The sequence below is a fragment of the Thalassophryne amazonica genome, chromosome 10, assembly GCF_902500255.1.
Source record: "Thalassophryne amazonica chromosome 10, fThaAma1.1, whole genome shotgun sequence".
Taxonomy (NCBI): Eukaryota; Metazoa; Chordata; class Actinopteri; order Batrachoidiformes; family Batrachoididae; genus Thalassophryne; species Thalassophryne amazonica.
The window spans coordinates 24,151,931-24,165,784 of NC_047112.1; the positions used below are offsets into that span (position 1 = coordinate 24,151,931).

At 42.3% G+C, this 13,854-nt stretch overlaps 1 protein-coding gene across 1 annotated transcript in view; it reads left to right on the forward strand.

Annotated features, from left to right (window-relative positions):
• Positions 1-536: 536 nt before the first annotated feature.
• Positions 537-13,854, forward strand: part of lepr (leptin receptor) — a 78,632-nt gene continuing 65,314 nt past the window's right edge. Inside the window, exons 1-2 of the mRNA XM_034179565.1 lie at positions 537-672; positions 12,099-12,156. Of these exons, the coding sequence (XP_034035456.1) occupies positions 12,149-12,156 (8 nt within the window). The 5' untranslated portion in view covers positions 537-672; positions 12,099-12,148. The remainder of the gene's footprint in view (positions 673-12,098; positions 12,157-13,854) is intronic.

Sequence of the window (13,854 nt, forward strand, 5' to 3'; positions counted from 1 at the left end):
GAATGTCCTTGCACACCAACAAACACTGAGGACCTGCTGCAGCCTTCTCTCATGTTCAGGGTTCCTTCATGGTTACTGTAGGGGCCACGTGTCACACATGGTCCCCACCGCATTTCGCCCCAACAGGCAATCCCCTACTTGTTCTGTTTCCCATGTGTCACGACGGGCAGATGAGGGGCTGGATTTTGACACCCAAGTCATCCTAAAACAATCAAAGAGAAGTCTAACATTACGCAGTAGTTAATAAACCAGTGATATTTTTCTAAGTTACTCATGCGTAACTCATCAAATTGTACAATTCTGCTATCCAAAAATAAATACAAGAATTACTGAACGTGTTTGTTTAATGCAACTATGCCTGAAATGTGACATGGGCATGAAAAATGGTGTTGACGGTGATGTCCGTGAACGCAGCACAGCCACAGCGCCCTGTCTGTTTTGCTGAGTGGCTCCGCCCCCTCCTCTGACACACCTCTCATGGTCGTTTATGACTGTTTACGTCATCACCGGCGTTTGATGGTGAGAAAACCAGTTGGAGAAAATTCGTCTCTGTTTCACTGTTGTGGAGTCTGAGCTCAAAGACACTCTGAGCTGACGGGCAGAGAGGATTTAAACTCCTCTCAAGTCTGACTGGGAAGAAAGAAAAGCTGGCCGTAAAGCAGCCGGAGAGCCGTAAGAATATATAAACGTACTTCTTAACTATTTAACATTGCCGTTTGTAATGTCTGCATTATTGTTTTTACGTTTTTTTTTTTTTTAGTGTGTTCTTTTGGAATGTTTGTCCTCGAAAATTTGAGTAATGACGCTTGTTTCTTGGAGGGAAAACGGACGACTTTCATTTTTTAACCTCTTTGCCACAGCTTAATTAAACTTTTTTTTTTTTAAATAAAGCAACATATATATAGTGAATAAGTTATATCTAGTAAAGTTTTCAAATGTTTCAAACCTCATTTCACCGTTTTAAGAACCACTTTTCTCCAAAAATCTGTATATAATATTACAGGCAGGCAACGTTCACATTGCTGCTTGAAATAAACGGATAGATTTTTCTCCTTTTGACACAGAACTCTTCTTTTGCGGTCAGTGGTGTACCAAATATGATTTAATTTTTTTTCTCAACTTGGACCACTTATTAATGTGTCTACACCCAGTGATAAATTCATTCGTTCTCTTTCTCGATCTGCTTATGCCAATTAAGAGATTGTATTCACATTACTTGCTAAAGGGTTTGTCCTGTATTTACTCCCCCCTGGCAAGATCATACTTATAGGCAATGCACAGTCAGAATTGTAAGATACATGTGTCTGATTAGCAGTGACTATGTTGACATTATGATTTAAAGTGACCTTAATTTTTTTTGCTGCATATTGTACAGCTCTGATCTTTTTGTAGAACATAAACATGGCATATCATTCCCCCATCACCTTTGGGCAACTTTTATATGTGGTACTGCACTTGATTCTTATCTGATCATTGAATTTGTCACTGGTCTGAAAATGGTCAGAACACTCATATTTTTTAAACAGTATGAACATATCAAATTAAGATTTTCTTTTCAAATCTAAATAGTGTGAACATATGAAATTTGAATTTTTCAGTTTCAGCTCTGATTAGAATCTGAATTGTATGTCTTGCCTGGTGATATGACTCTCGTGAGAATGGTCAGATTACATGTAGGTCGTATCCAAGATTGAATGCTACAAATCTTACTTCATGAATTCTGGTGACCTGATTGCTGAAGGAGTGTTTGTATTCAGCTTGATCTTTTTTGAGTTGTGTGAACATGCATACTCTGTCTTTAATTTCAGATCTGATGCAATTGCATTTGTACTGGTTTCAATCTGATTTGTGATTTCTGGTGAAAAATGAGATTCAGCTCACATCAGGTTGTCATGTGAATACAGTCTGATGGGGGAACATGCCCTGAGCCTCCAGGGCTGCTGCTTCGTGGGACTGAGACGGGCTGACTCACAGCAGGATGAATAGTTGGGAACGTGGAATGTTTGGGGGTCGGCGCAAAGGGGTGTTACTTCCCTTGAATGTGGAAAATTAAGATTGTGTCCAAAAGATACAAGGTGGCAAGCAAAAAAAGTGAAGTCTGCCAGACAGTTACTGCAGAGCTTATAAAAGCAAAAACAGAACAGAGATGCAGTTAATTTTTGGCATCACATCTGGCCATGCATATCCTCTGGAGACATAAATGTATGAATGTGAGGTGTGGATTTCACTAGAGTTCCAACACTCAAATGTGACAGGTATTTATTTATTTGTGGTCATTAACAACAAATATAGAACGCAATGCTAAAGGACCCTCGGCCGTATAAGCTTACAAATGGGAAACGCAACATATAGTTTCACTTGGCCAACTTGTGCAGTAGTGCCAATATACTGCCCCGGTGGACAAACCCCATCATAAAAGGAACCCTTTTGATGCTGAAAGTAGGCCAAGGTCAGCTACCTTCGTCCTGCAAGTTCATTATCCTGAGATTACATCCTGTAAATGTAATGTTGTGACAAACCTTAGAATAGGTCAAGGTTAGCCATCTTTGAACTTGTCCAAGGTCTGTGTCCCAAGAATGCTCCCTGTGAATTTGAAGACCCTGGCAGCAATAGAAATGGAGTTATAGTGAGCACAGAGCTGGACAGACAGACGGACGAAAAGTCTTTGCAATACCCAATGGCCATACATTGGCCTTGGGTAAAAATGAACCGTCTCCATTATTGTGTACGTGGTGCGTTTTGACAGCCTTGTGATGCGCACCATGGAGATGTGCCACATTGAACGTTCAAATTTGTTTAACTCTGATCATTCATTCATTCATCTTACACGACACCTCAAATTGTATTTAATTTAGCCTTTATTTAGGGCCCCTTCACACATAGTACGAATGTGGTCAAATTGCGCACGATGCAGGAAATGTATGCAATTCATGTAAAATCAGAGCTGCCTCTCATGCCACGTACAGCTGTCGCTACAAATCGGACCTGCCTCCAACGCCTCGTACACCTGTTGCTACAACTATCTGCGCACACCAGTGGCTGAAAGACAGAGTGTGCCCTGTGAGAGCCCATTCACTCCCTCTCACTGCAGGTGTTGGCCAAATTCCAGGTGACATGCACGAACATCTAACACCGCTTGCTTGGCACTCAGAAAATGTGTGGCTATTCGCACTGTTAGCACAAAAACAGTCAACAGATGATCACTTTCGAGCTGGCTGTGAAATTCGTCTAAGTGCCCCCGCGAGTGTGACGTTGCATAACAGCAATGCACAGGTGGCATGCCAGAGTGTCGTCTGCCCCCACAACACGTGCCGTGCGTGTGAATTGCACGTGTGTTGCGCTCCCCCCTCATCCGCAACATATCCGCCACATGTGGTGCAGATGGGGGGAGATAACTAAATAGCAGTAAAAATAACTAAAAGAAATGATTACGTGACACGTTGATGTGTGCGCTGAACTGACAGGGGGCGTATCCGCTGACAGCCGCTGTTGTTGAGATCTCTGGTTCTGGATGTCACGGCTGGGGAACACGTCCAGTGTTTGGACGGACATGAACTTACAACTGCCCACTGTGATGCGCATGTGTCTGCTTGCTGTCCTCACGTGGGCATACTTAAAAACATATATCACTGTTGCGACGGGCTGCAGTGAGCGAGCACATGGTGCACACATTGACAGACTGTCCCAGGTGAAACGGTCAGATCATAGCAAGCAGCAGTCAATCTGAATGTCATGTTACCATATGAGCTCTGTTCCACATGACGCGGTGTCTGTCCTGCAGTGCACCATCCACAGGACACGTATGTCGGGCCGGACACGCGCACAAGGCCCGCTGGACAGACCGGGCCAATAGATGTGGTCATGATAAAAGTGCACTGCATCATTCATGTCATTACATGACTGTACGTCTGTGACCATGGGTCATCTACAGAGGAACAGACGGTTCATACTTGCATTGTCCGCTCGATAAGAGGGATTCAATAAAATGTGGTGTTGTTTTTATGGTGTGTGGTTTCATTATTTATTTTTTTTTAAATACGTTTATCTCCTTGTTGATTTCAGGCATTTTTCCACACCTTTTATAGGACAGCGATGATGGCGCAGTTGCAAAGTTTCTGGCTGGCAATCAGAGCTTTTGTAAATTGTAAGTTCGAATCATGTGGGTGGCATGTACCTTTTATTTTTTTCACAGCAGCTGCGAATGACCGTTAAAAAAAAAAAAAAAAAATCCCAGCCTAGACATGGAAAAATCTGGAAAAGCAGACCTGCGCCATTACAGAATTTTGAAAAACGCCTCTCATTAGTGGCACATACCCGGTATTCAGAAACGAGTAGAACTATTAAACTGCACCTGCAGTTGTATGCAGATCTTTTCAGCAGCGACTCCGCAACACTTCCTGTGTTCATTAGGAAACTTGTCAGGAATTTAAGGACTATTTGCCTGAACATGTAATATCTAGGTTCCGTGTTCATCATCTCATCATCTTTCATGTAATTTGAAGCAATTGTGAGTACTGTTCATGCAGTAAATCAAAGTTTACATATTTGTCCTTAAAACCGTTATAATCTCGAATATAATGTGCACTATGGAAGGTGTTGGAGATGTTGGATCAGATCTCATCAGTTAATATGGGAAACTAACTAAAAACAATCAGGTCTGATTGGTAAATGTGAGTTTTCTGGTGGGGTTATTGTGAGATGACTGAAATTTTGACCCAAGAACCAAACAAGTTAGTGAGTGAGTGCTAGAGGTCCAGTGACCTCCAGCACTGGATGAGGATCAGCACCGCTAAATATGAGGCCATGGATGGTTCTCAGCAGGAAACCGATGGACTGCCTACTCTGGGTAGGGAATGAGGTCTTGCCTCAAGTGAAGGAGTTCAAGTACCTCGAGGTCTTGTTCACAAGTGAGGGGACAATGGAGATTGTCCGTAACGGTGCAGCAGGGACGGTATTACCTTTGCTTTACTGTACAAAAAGGGAGCTCAGCCAAAAGGCGAAGCTCTTGATCTACTTGTCAATCTTCATTCTTACTCTCACCTATGGTTGTAAATGTTGGGTCATGACCGAAAGAACGAGATTGTGGGTACAAGTGGCCGAAATGGGCTTACTCAGGAGGGTGGTTGGTTTCTCCTTTAGAGACAGGGTGAGAAGCTCAGTCATTTGTGAGGAGCTTGGAGTAGAACCGCTGCTCCTTCGCATTGAAAGGAGCCACCTGAGGTGGTTCAGACATCTGGTTAGGATGCCCCCTGGGCATCTCCCTAGGAAGGTGTTCCAGGCACATCCAGCTGGTAGGAGACCCTGGGGAAGACCCAGGACTAGGTGGAGAGATTATATCTCCACACTGGCCTGGGAACGCCTCTGGCTCCCCCAGTAAGAGGTGATAATGTGGCCTGGGAAAGGGAAGTTTGGGGTTCCCTGATATAGCTGTTGCCCCCGCGACCTGGTTCCGGATAAGTGGTGGAAGATGAGTGAGTGAGTGAACCAAACAACAACAACAACAAACTAAATCCAAGGTGTCAAAAACCAGGACAACAATTTAAAAAGCTATCTCTTGTTCCCAGACCAATCCCTTATGAAGGTGTGTGAAGCCTCAGCGTTCAACACGTTTTACACCTGGTCACCTGCTATTTTCAGCTAGCAATTATCAGATGCATTACAAGGTCATGACAGTAGATGGTGCCCTGGCAATGGTAGAGTTATACAAAAATGGTGGTTTAATAGGAAGTTTTAGAATGATCTATCTTCAGAGTGTTACACTGTTTCCCAAGAACATCACAAGACTGTCAAAGTTAGCCAAAAGGGATAGAGATAGCTTCCAGTGCTGTAATAGCTAAGATGAGATCAACTTTATTTGTAAGAAAATTATTTGGCAGAGTACCGAAACAGTGAACAATGTTTATTTTTTATTTCACAATAAGTACAACAACTTTATGTGAAATGACTAGAAGACATTTGTACAAGATGATCGACAATATTGCATACTGCATCTGGCAACTTGCTTCTGATGGATTGTTTGTTGCTGTGACGCCACTCTGAACTTCACACGGTTGTATACGCTTCTTTTATTTCTGTTTAGCACTCTTCTGGTTATTAATTGTATCTACACTGAACGTTATTTAACAACAGTCCTGTTGTGAATCGCTGGCGGTTAGCATTCGCTAGCGGTTAGCATTTGCTAGCGAGGTCGACCCCTCCTCTCTCCGTTGTTACTTTTTATAGCTGCTTCTTTTCTACCCGTTTAATACTTCTGTTCGTTTTTCAGTTGAACTGCTGTGAATTTTAATACATTTATTTGCGTCTGTGTGAGCCTTAGGAGTGGTTAGCTTATCCATTATTGGTTAGCTCGTGTTTGCTTGGCTTCATTTCTTGAATTTCTTAGTGCACAAAGTACACTACTAATTCTACTTTACACCCTCTGTAAATCCTGCGTGATGTTGGAAGATAGGGTGGCTCTCTTAGAGAGCCGTGTCTGTAAGTTAGAGCAGCTTCTTAGTGCAGTGGGATTAGATGTTACGGGCACTCCAGATGAGGTTAGTGTTGGGCCGGCTAGCGAGCCCATTAGCATCAGCTTAGAAACGCCGGCTGTGGAGGACGGCTTTCGGACTGTGGCTAGGCGGAGGAAGCCCCATAGGGTTTGGTGCCTGGTTGTGGCACCCCGATCACACTCGCCAGTGCGAACTGTTCTCCCCCTTGGATTTGCCAGATGTGAATTCTCTGAGCCCACAAGTGACTTCCACTCCTGTCTCCAGGCCGAAACACTGGACCTTAGTGATAGGGGATTCTATCACCCGCAAAGTCAGGTTACAGACGCTGGCTGACATTAAATGTATTCCTGGGGCCAGAGCTCGTGACATTGCATCTCATCTTAGGGTGCTGACGCTGCAGAAGGGAAGACAGACGAAGGAACATGACATGAGATATAGTCACATAGTTATTCACGTTGGCACCAATGATATCAGGATGAAGCACTCAGAGGTCACAAAAATGGACATAGAGAGGACTTGTGACCTTGCCAGAAAGATGTCGGCATCGATTAATAGTCTCTGGTCCCCTCCCCTCCCGGGGTACTGATGAGGCGTTTAGTAGGCTGACATCGTTAAATAGGTGGCTGGCGCAGTTTTGTAGACAGCAAGGTTTTAGCTTTATTGATAACTGGCCTTCGTTCTGGGGCCGCTGTGGCTTGCTGATGCCGGACGGCCTCCACCCTACTGGGGAATGTGCCGCCATCTTGTCTGTGAACATAGATAGAGCTCTACAGGGAGGGTAACATTAGCAATCTACAGCATGCCATGGAGCAGGTGATTAGAGACCCTGCAAGGCTTATGACAAATGTGGGTGTGGAATCCATTAGCTCAGCGGGAATGTAGTGCAGAAAATCCACTATGGTGTTAGTGCAGTTTATTTGCCAGGGAGGGAATTTCAACAAGTTGAGACTGTGGCCTGCTTCCGTAGTCGTGTCCATAAAAATCATAGAGGGATATGCTTTCCAAACTTAATACCCATTACTATATTGGATGATGATGAAATTGAGGATGGCCCAGTGGTTGTTCCAGCAATAGCAAAGATTTCATGTCTGCTACCTACAACGCGCGTGGAATGTCTTAAACCTAAACCTACTTCTAGGCATCTTATATATGCTACTCTGGAACCACCCCTAAACCCAAACAGTTCAACTGTCAACCCCACTGAGGTCCTTAGACTGGGTCTCATTAACATAAGATCACTGTCCTCAAAATCATTGTTGATCAGTGATCTAATTATTGATCTTCACTTAGATATGATTGTGCTATGTGAAACCTGGCGTAAACCTACAGCTGTCCTCCCCTTAAATGAGGCCTGCCCACCAGCATATACATTTAGTCACGTCCCTCGTGATGTGAAGCAAGGCGGGGGTGTTGCTCTTATTTATAAATCTAGGTTTAGCTTATTAGCTGTTGGGGGTTACAAATATCACTCGTTTGAGCATCTGATTCTCTGCTCTGCTCAGGATATTACACATTGCCAAGGTCAGAAGAATAAAAATCAGTCGTATTACTTTGTCACTGTATATAGGCCTCCTGGCCCATATTCTGAATTCTTAGATGAATTTGGTGCATTCATCTCTAACTTGGCAACTAGTGTAGATAACATTCTGATCATTGGTGACTTTAACATTCATATAAATAAGCCTTCTGATCCCCTCCGCAAATCATTTATGGAAATTGTGGATGCATTAGCATTTCGGCAATGCATTCGGGATTCGACGCACGTTAGTGGAAATACCCTGGATCTGGTTCTCGCACGTGGTATTGCTGTCGGAATATTGTCATCATGCCTCTTACATCAGTGGTGTCTGATCACTCACTTATTAAGTTTACAGTTTCGCTGCCGTGTTTAGTGGAACAACAACCTTATATATCTTTGGGTGATTCTTAGACTACGGGCACTTTTATGTCCCTTGATCATATTTTATGAAAAAAAGAAAAAAGGGGAAATTTCACACTTTTATAGTTATCTTTACAATGAAAGTGTTTGAAGAAATTTGTCCTAGTAGTCTATGATGACTTTTTCACCTTTTTTCAGCATCATTATATGCAAATATTGCCGTTTTGTGCTTGTCCCACACCCAGACTTATGATCTTCAATGATAAAAATGAATAGTAAACAAACATTTTTTCTAATGTTTTAAAATATCTCTGAATAAAATATCAGTAAAATAATCAAAACATAATTAGGGTATTCAATGTCATACAACTGTTGTGATTTTTTCGACATGGTGGCAACACTTTTGCATGGACAACCACCTGTAGTTCGCTGTCCTTTTACAGCACAAGATTTCCTCGATTACTTTGGGAAGAAAATAGAAGACATCACGTTAAACATATTCCGGCATGCCTTAATGCAGCCACTACACCCTGCTATTGATGTGGGCGCCACTACTGAGGTTTTACCTAGATTTACAGAATTTGACAGTATCTCACTAGGCATGCTGACAAAACTCGTAATGTCAACAAAAAGCTCAACCTGTTTATTTGATCCTATACCAACAAAACTGTTTAAGGACCTGTGGCCCACTCTTGGGCCGACTGTGCTGGAAATTATTAATCTTTCTTTAACTTCTGGATCTGTTCCTAAATGTTTCAAATCTGCAGTGATTAAACCATTACTTAAGAAACCCAATCTTGACCCTAGTGTATTGACAAACTATTGGCCGATATCAAATCTATCATTTTTCTCTAAAATTCTGGAAAAAGTGGTGTCACGGCAGCTCGTAGACTATCTTACTGAGAATAATCTCTTTGAGGCACTGCAGTCTGGTTTTAGAAAATATCATTCCACAGAGACGGCTCTCACTAAAGTGGTGAATGATCTTCTGCTTACAATGGATTCGGACACCACTACAGTTCTGTTGCTGTTAGATCTCAGTGCTGCATTTGATACAGTGGATCATCATATTCTACTTGATAGGCTGGAAAATCACTTTGGGATTACTGGGAGTACCCTTGCATGGCTGACGTCATACTTGACCAGTCGTTCTCACTGTGTTTTGTACAGTATCACTACCTCTAACCTTAGTGACATGAAATTTGGGGTTCCACAGGGGCCTGTCTTAGGCCCCCTGCTTTTCTCCCTTTATATAGCACCCCTTGTGCACATATTGCGATGTTTTGGGATTACCTTTCACTGCTATGCAGATGATACTCAGTTATACATACCGATAACTGCTGGTAATCTCGTTCACATAAAATCCTTAGAAGATTGCCTTGCAGCAGTGAGAAGTTGGATGTCTAGAATCTTCCTACTTTTAAACTCTGATAAGACTGAAATGATGGTTCTTGGTCCAGTGAGACATCGGCATCAATTTGACCAGTTAACGCTCAGCCTCGGCTCATTTGTCATACATCACACTGACAAAGTGAGGAACCTTGGGGTAATTTTTGATCCTTCGTTGTCCTTTGGCCTCCACATTAGAAATATTACTAGGACTACTTTATTCCACCTGCGAAATATAGTGAAGATTCGTCCCATCCTGTCTATGGCTGATGCTGAGACCCTGATCCATGCATTTATCTCTTCTAGATTGGACTACTGCAATGTTCTATTTTCTGGTTTACCGCAGTCTAACATTAGGGGTCTCCAATTGGTTCAAAATGCTGCAGCCAGACTTTTGACACGAAGCAGAAAGTTCGACCACATTACACCCATTTTAGCATCCCTTCACTGGCTTCCTGTCTCAGTGAGATCAGATTTTAAGGTTCTGCTACTAACCTATAAAATTATTCATGGACTGGCACCTCCGTACCGGCCCAGGCTTCACGTTCTGAGGGTGAAGTCTGCGGGTCACAGAGCTTTCTCTTATCGTGCCCCTGTTCTGTGGAATGATCTCCCTGCGTCAATAAAACAGTCAGATTCTGTGTAGGCTTTCAAGTCCAGACTTAAGACGCATTTATTTTCCCTTTCATATGGCTAGCATACTGGTACAGTTTTGTTTTACGCTTTTTACTCTTTTAATTCATTTATTAGTAATTGGAGCAGGCCGCAGCCTCAACTTTACCTAAATTCTGGGTCTTTTAGTGAAGTTTAGGGCTAGTGGCCGGCAGTCACCTTAGTATTTCTTCTGTTTTTCTTGTTGTTTAATGCTGGCAAATTATACAGTATTTTTTTTTGTCTTTCTGATGCCTGATTCAGAGATGGGAGTTGTATTCGTGTTGGCGATCCTCCTGTCCTGTGCGCCTATAGCATTTCTTATATATTTGTTTGTGAATTGTTCTGTAATTTATGTTTGTAGCATGGCCCAAGCAGAGGGTCACCCATTTGAGTCTGGTCTGCTTGAGGTTTCTTCCTCAGAGGGAGTTTTTCCTTACCACTGTTGCTCTGGGGGTTGGTAAGGTTAGACCTTACCTGTGTGAAGCGCTTTGAGGCAACTCTGTTGTGATTTGGCGCTATATAAATTGAAAATTGAAATTGAAATATTACTCTGAATAACTGTTCATTATGTATTCATCCTGCAGAAGAATTATACAACTCTGATTGCCACAGGTAGGAGAGACCTCCTATGGCGTTCTGTGGTGTGCTGCAGTGGTCTCAGTCTGTGGCTGAAGGTGCTCTGACAGGATGTCAGTGTGGCATGCAGGGGGTGGGAGGTGTTTTCCAGGATGCTGAGCAGTTTCCTCAACATCCTCCTCTCTGACACGTCCACCACAGACTCCAGCTCAAGAGCCAGGTCTCCTGATGAGCTTGTTGAGTCTGTTTGTATCAGCTGCCTTCAGCCTGCTGTTCCAGCACACTACAGCATAGAACAGGGGTATTCAACTCATTCCAGAAAGGGCAGAGAGGGTGCAGCTTTTCTTTGCAACCACCCAGTCCACCAAGGGATTTCACTGATTAACATCACTTTGAGCAGATGGAGTCAGTTAATCAGTGAAATCACCTGGTGGAGTGGGTGGTTGCAAAGAAAACCTGTACCTTCTTGGCTCTTTCCGGAACAAGTTGAATACCCCTGGCATAGAAGTTGACGCTGGAGACCACAGAGTGATAAAACATCCGCCACATATTTCTACAAACATTGAAAGATATGAGCCTCCTGGGGAAATACAGTTGGCTCTGACCTTTCTTATACACTGCATCTGTGTGTGTACAATCCAGTAAAGTGCTGCTTCTGGTGGTCAACACTGAGAAGAGCATCATGGGTAATCAAGCATAGAAATGGCTTTTATTTAACAAACAGCTCATCTACCCCACTTTTATTTGCTATCAGGATGGTGCAGTGGGTAGGAGCACAGAATTAAACAGCAGAGTTAACTTCAGTGTTATTGGGTTGTTTTTGGCTACAAACTGCAATATTTGTTTTTATGATACCTGGTATGCTAAATTACCAAGTTGAAAAAGTGGACAACATGAAACCTTCAAATGGAAGCTTTAAATTTTTTGGTATATTATCTATGACACACTGATGAAGACCTAGTCGAAACGCGTTTGTGCTCCTGATCCTGTCGTCTTGCTGTGAGTCATTTAAACTTTTATTAAGAAGGACACTTGAGTGTTGCTGGCTATATTTTTATATTGGTATATTATCTTCTCAACAACTGCTGATTCTCTTTCTCTGTCTCTCTCAGTGAAATTCATCCTCGCCAAAGGCCACAGAGGCCGTGCTCGGTCTGTGAGCATGACAATGTAAGTACTGCGGTGTATCCTGTCATGTATGAAGCACACTGCACTCTGGAGAAGCTGTTAATGCCAGTGATCTTGATCGGTGTTTTGTGTCTCAGTGATTCACATTAACGCTGACTCATCATTGCTGTAGAGAAGCCAGTCTGTCAGTTATTTCATCACACTGTTGAACGTGGATTGCTCAATGTGCCGCATGTGCTGACACCCACAACTGATTTCCCATGATACCAGTTCTGTATATATATTTTTTCAGATTTGAAGGCATTTAATCATGCTTCTATTTGTTCATGTAACAATTACTTCATTTTTTTTTAAATTAAAATACATAGATTGTGTAACATATCATCGTATTAGTGTTGTTTCATTGTTGGTCCAAATGGTTTTAGGCCCCAAATGAAAAGCTGCATGTTGCCATGTTTGTATGATGTCAAGCTACAACTCCCTCCCAAATGATGTATTATGTCATTGTCTGTCTCTGGTATCTCATTTGCCCATTTTATTTTTCTTTCTGTTTATCTATTGTCCTTTTAATTTTTTCTGTTATTTTTTGTACAACTGAACAAACAAATACAGGTACATCTAAAAAATTTGAATATTGAGAAAAAGTTCAGCTTTTTTGTCATGTATTTCAGAAATTTTTTTTTTACTGATTACATATACACTAAAATATTTCAAGCATTTTTTTTTTCAGTTTATTTGGGTAATTATGGCCTATAGCTTCAAAAAAGTAGAAAATGCATATCTTGAAATAGAATAATGGATAAACTTTAGATAATACTATTTATGGTAAAATACCATCAGTCTCTCTCAGTTGTAGAGAAGACTAACTCCACAAGGACGGTAAGCCACAGAAGGTCATTGCTGAAAGCGTCAATTGTTCGCAGAGTGCTGGATAAAACCATATTCATGGAAAGTTGACTGCAAGGGAAAAGTGTGGGCAGAAAAGATGCACAAGCAACAGGGACAACTGCAGCCTTGAAAATATTGTCAAGGAAAGCTGATTCAAGAACTTGAGGGAGCTTCACAAGGAGTGGACTGAGGCTGGAGTCGGTGCATCAAGAGCCACCATGCACATATGTGTCCAGGAAATGTGCAGGTGTTACATTCCTAACGTCAAGCCACTGCTGAACCAGAGAGAATGTCAGAAGCATCTTACCTGGGCTAAGTTTAAAAAAGAACTGGCCTCTTCAGTGGCCCAAAGTCCTCTTTTCAGATAAAAGTCAAGTTTGCATTTCATTTTGTTTCAGAATCTAGAGGAACAATAGCAACACACAGAATCCAAGTTGCTTGAAGTCCAGTTTGAAGTTTCCATAGCCATTGATGTTTTAGCACCATGTCTTCTAATGTTGGTCGAGCGTGTTTTATCAAGTCCAAATACAGCTGTCTACCAAGAGATTTTAGAGCACTTCATACGTCCATCTGACAACAAGCTTTCTGGAGATGGTAATTTCCTGTTCCAGCTTGACATGCCACCTGCCCACAGTGCAAATACTATGAGTAACTGCTTTGCTGACCATGGAATTACTATACTTGATTGGCTCCATCGATAATACCCTATAGGTTCTGCGTGGGGTATTGTCAGGAGGATGATGAGAAACATGGACCCAACAATACAGAGAAGGTGAAGGCCGCTATCAAAGCGACGTGGGGCTTCCATAAAACCTCAGCAATGTCACACGTTGATTTAATAATTCATACAAA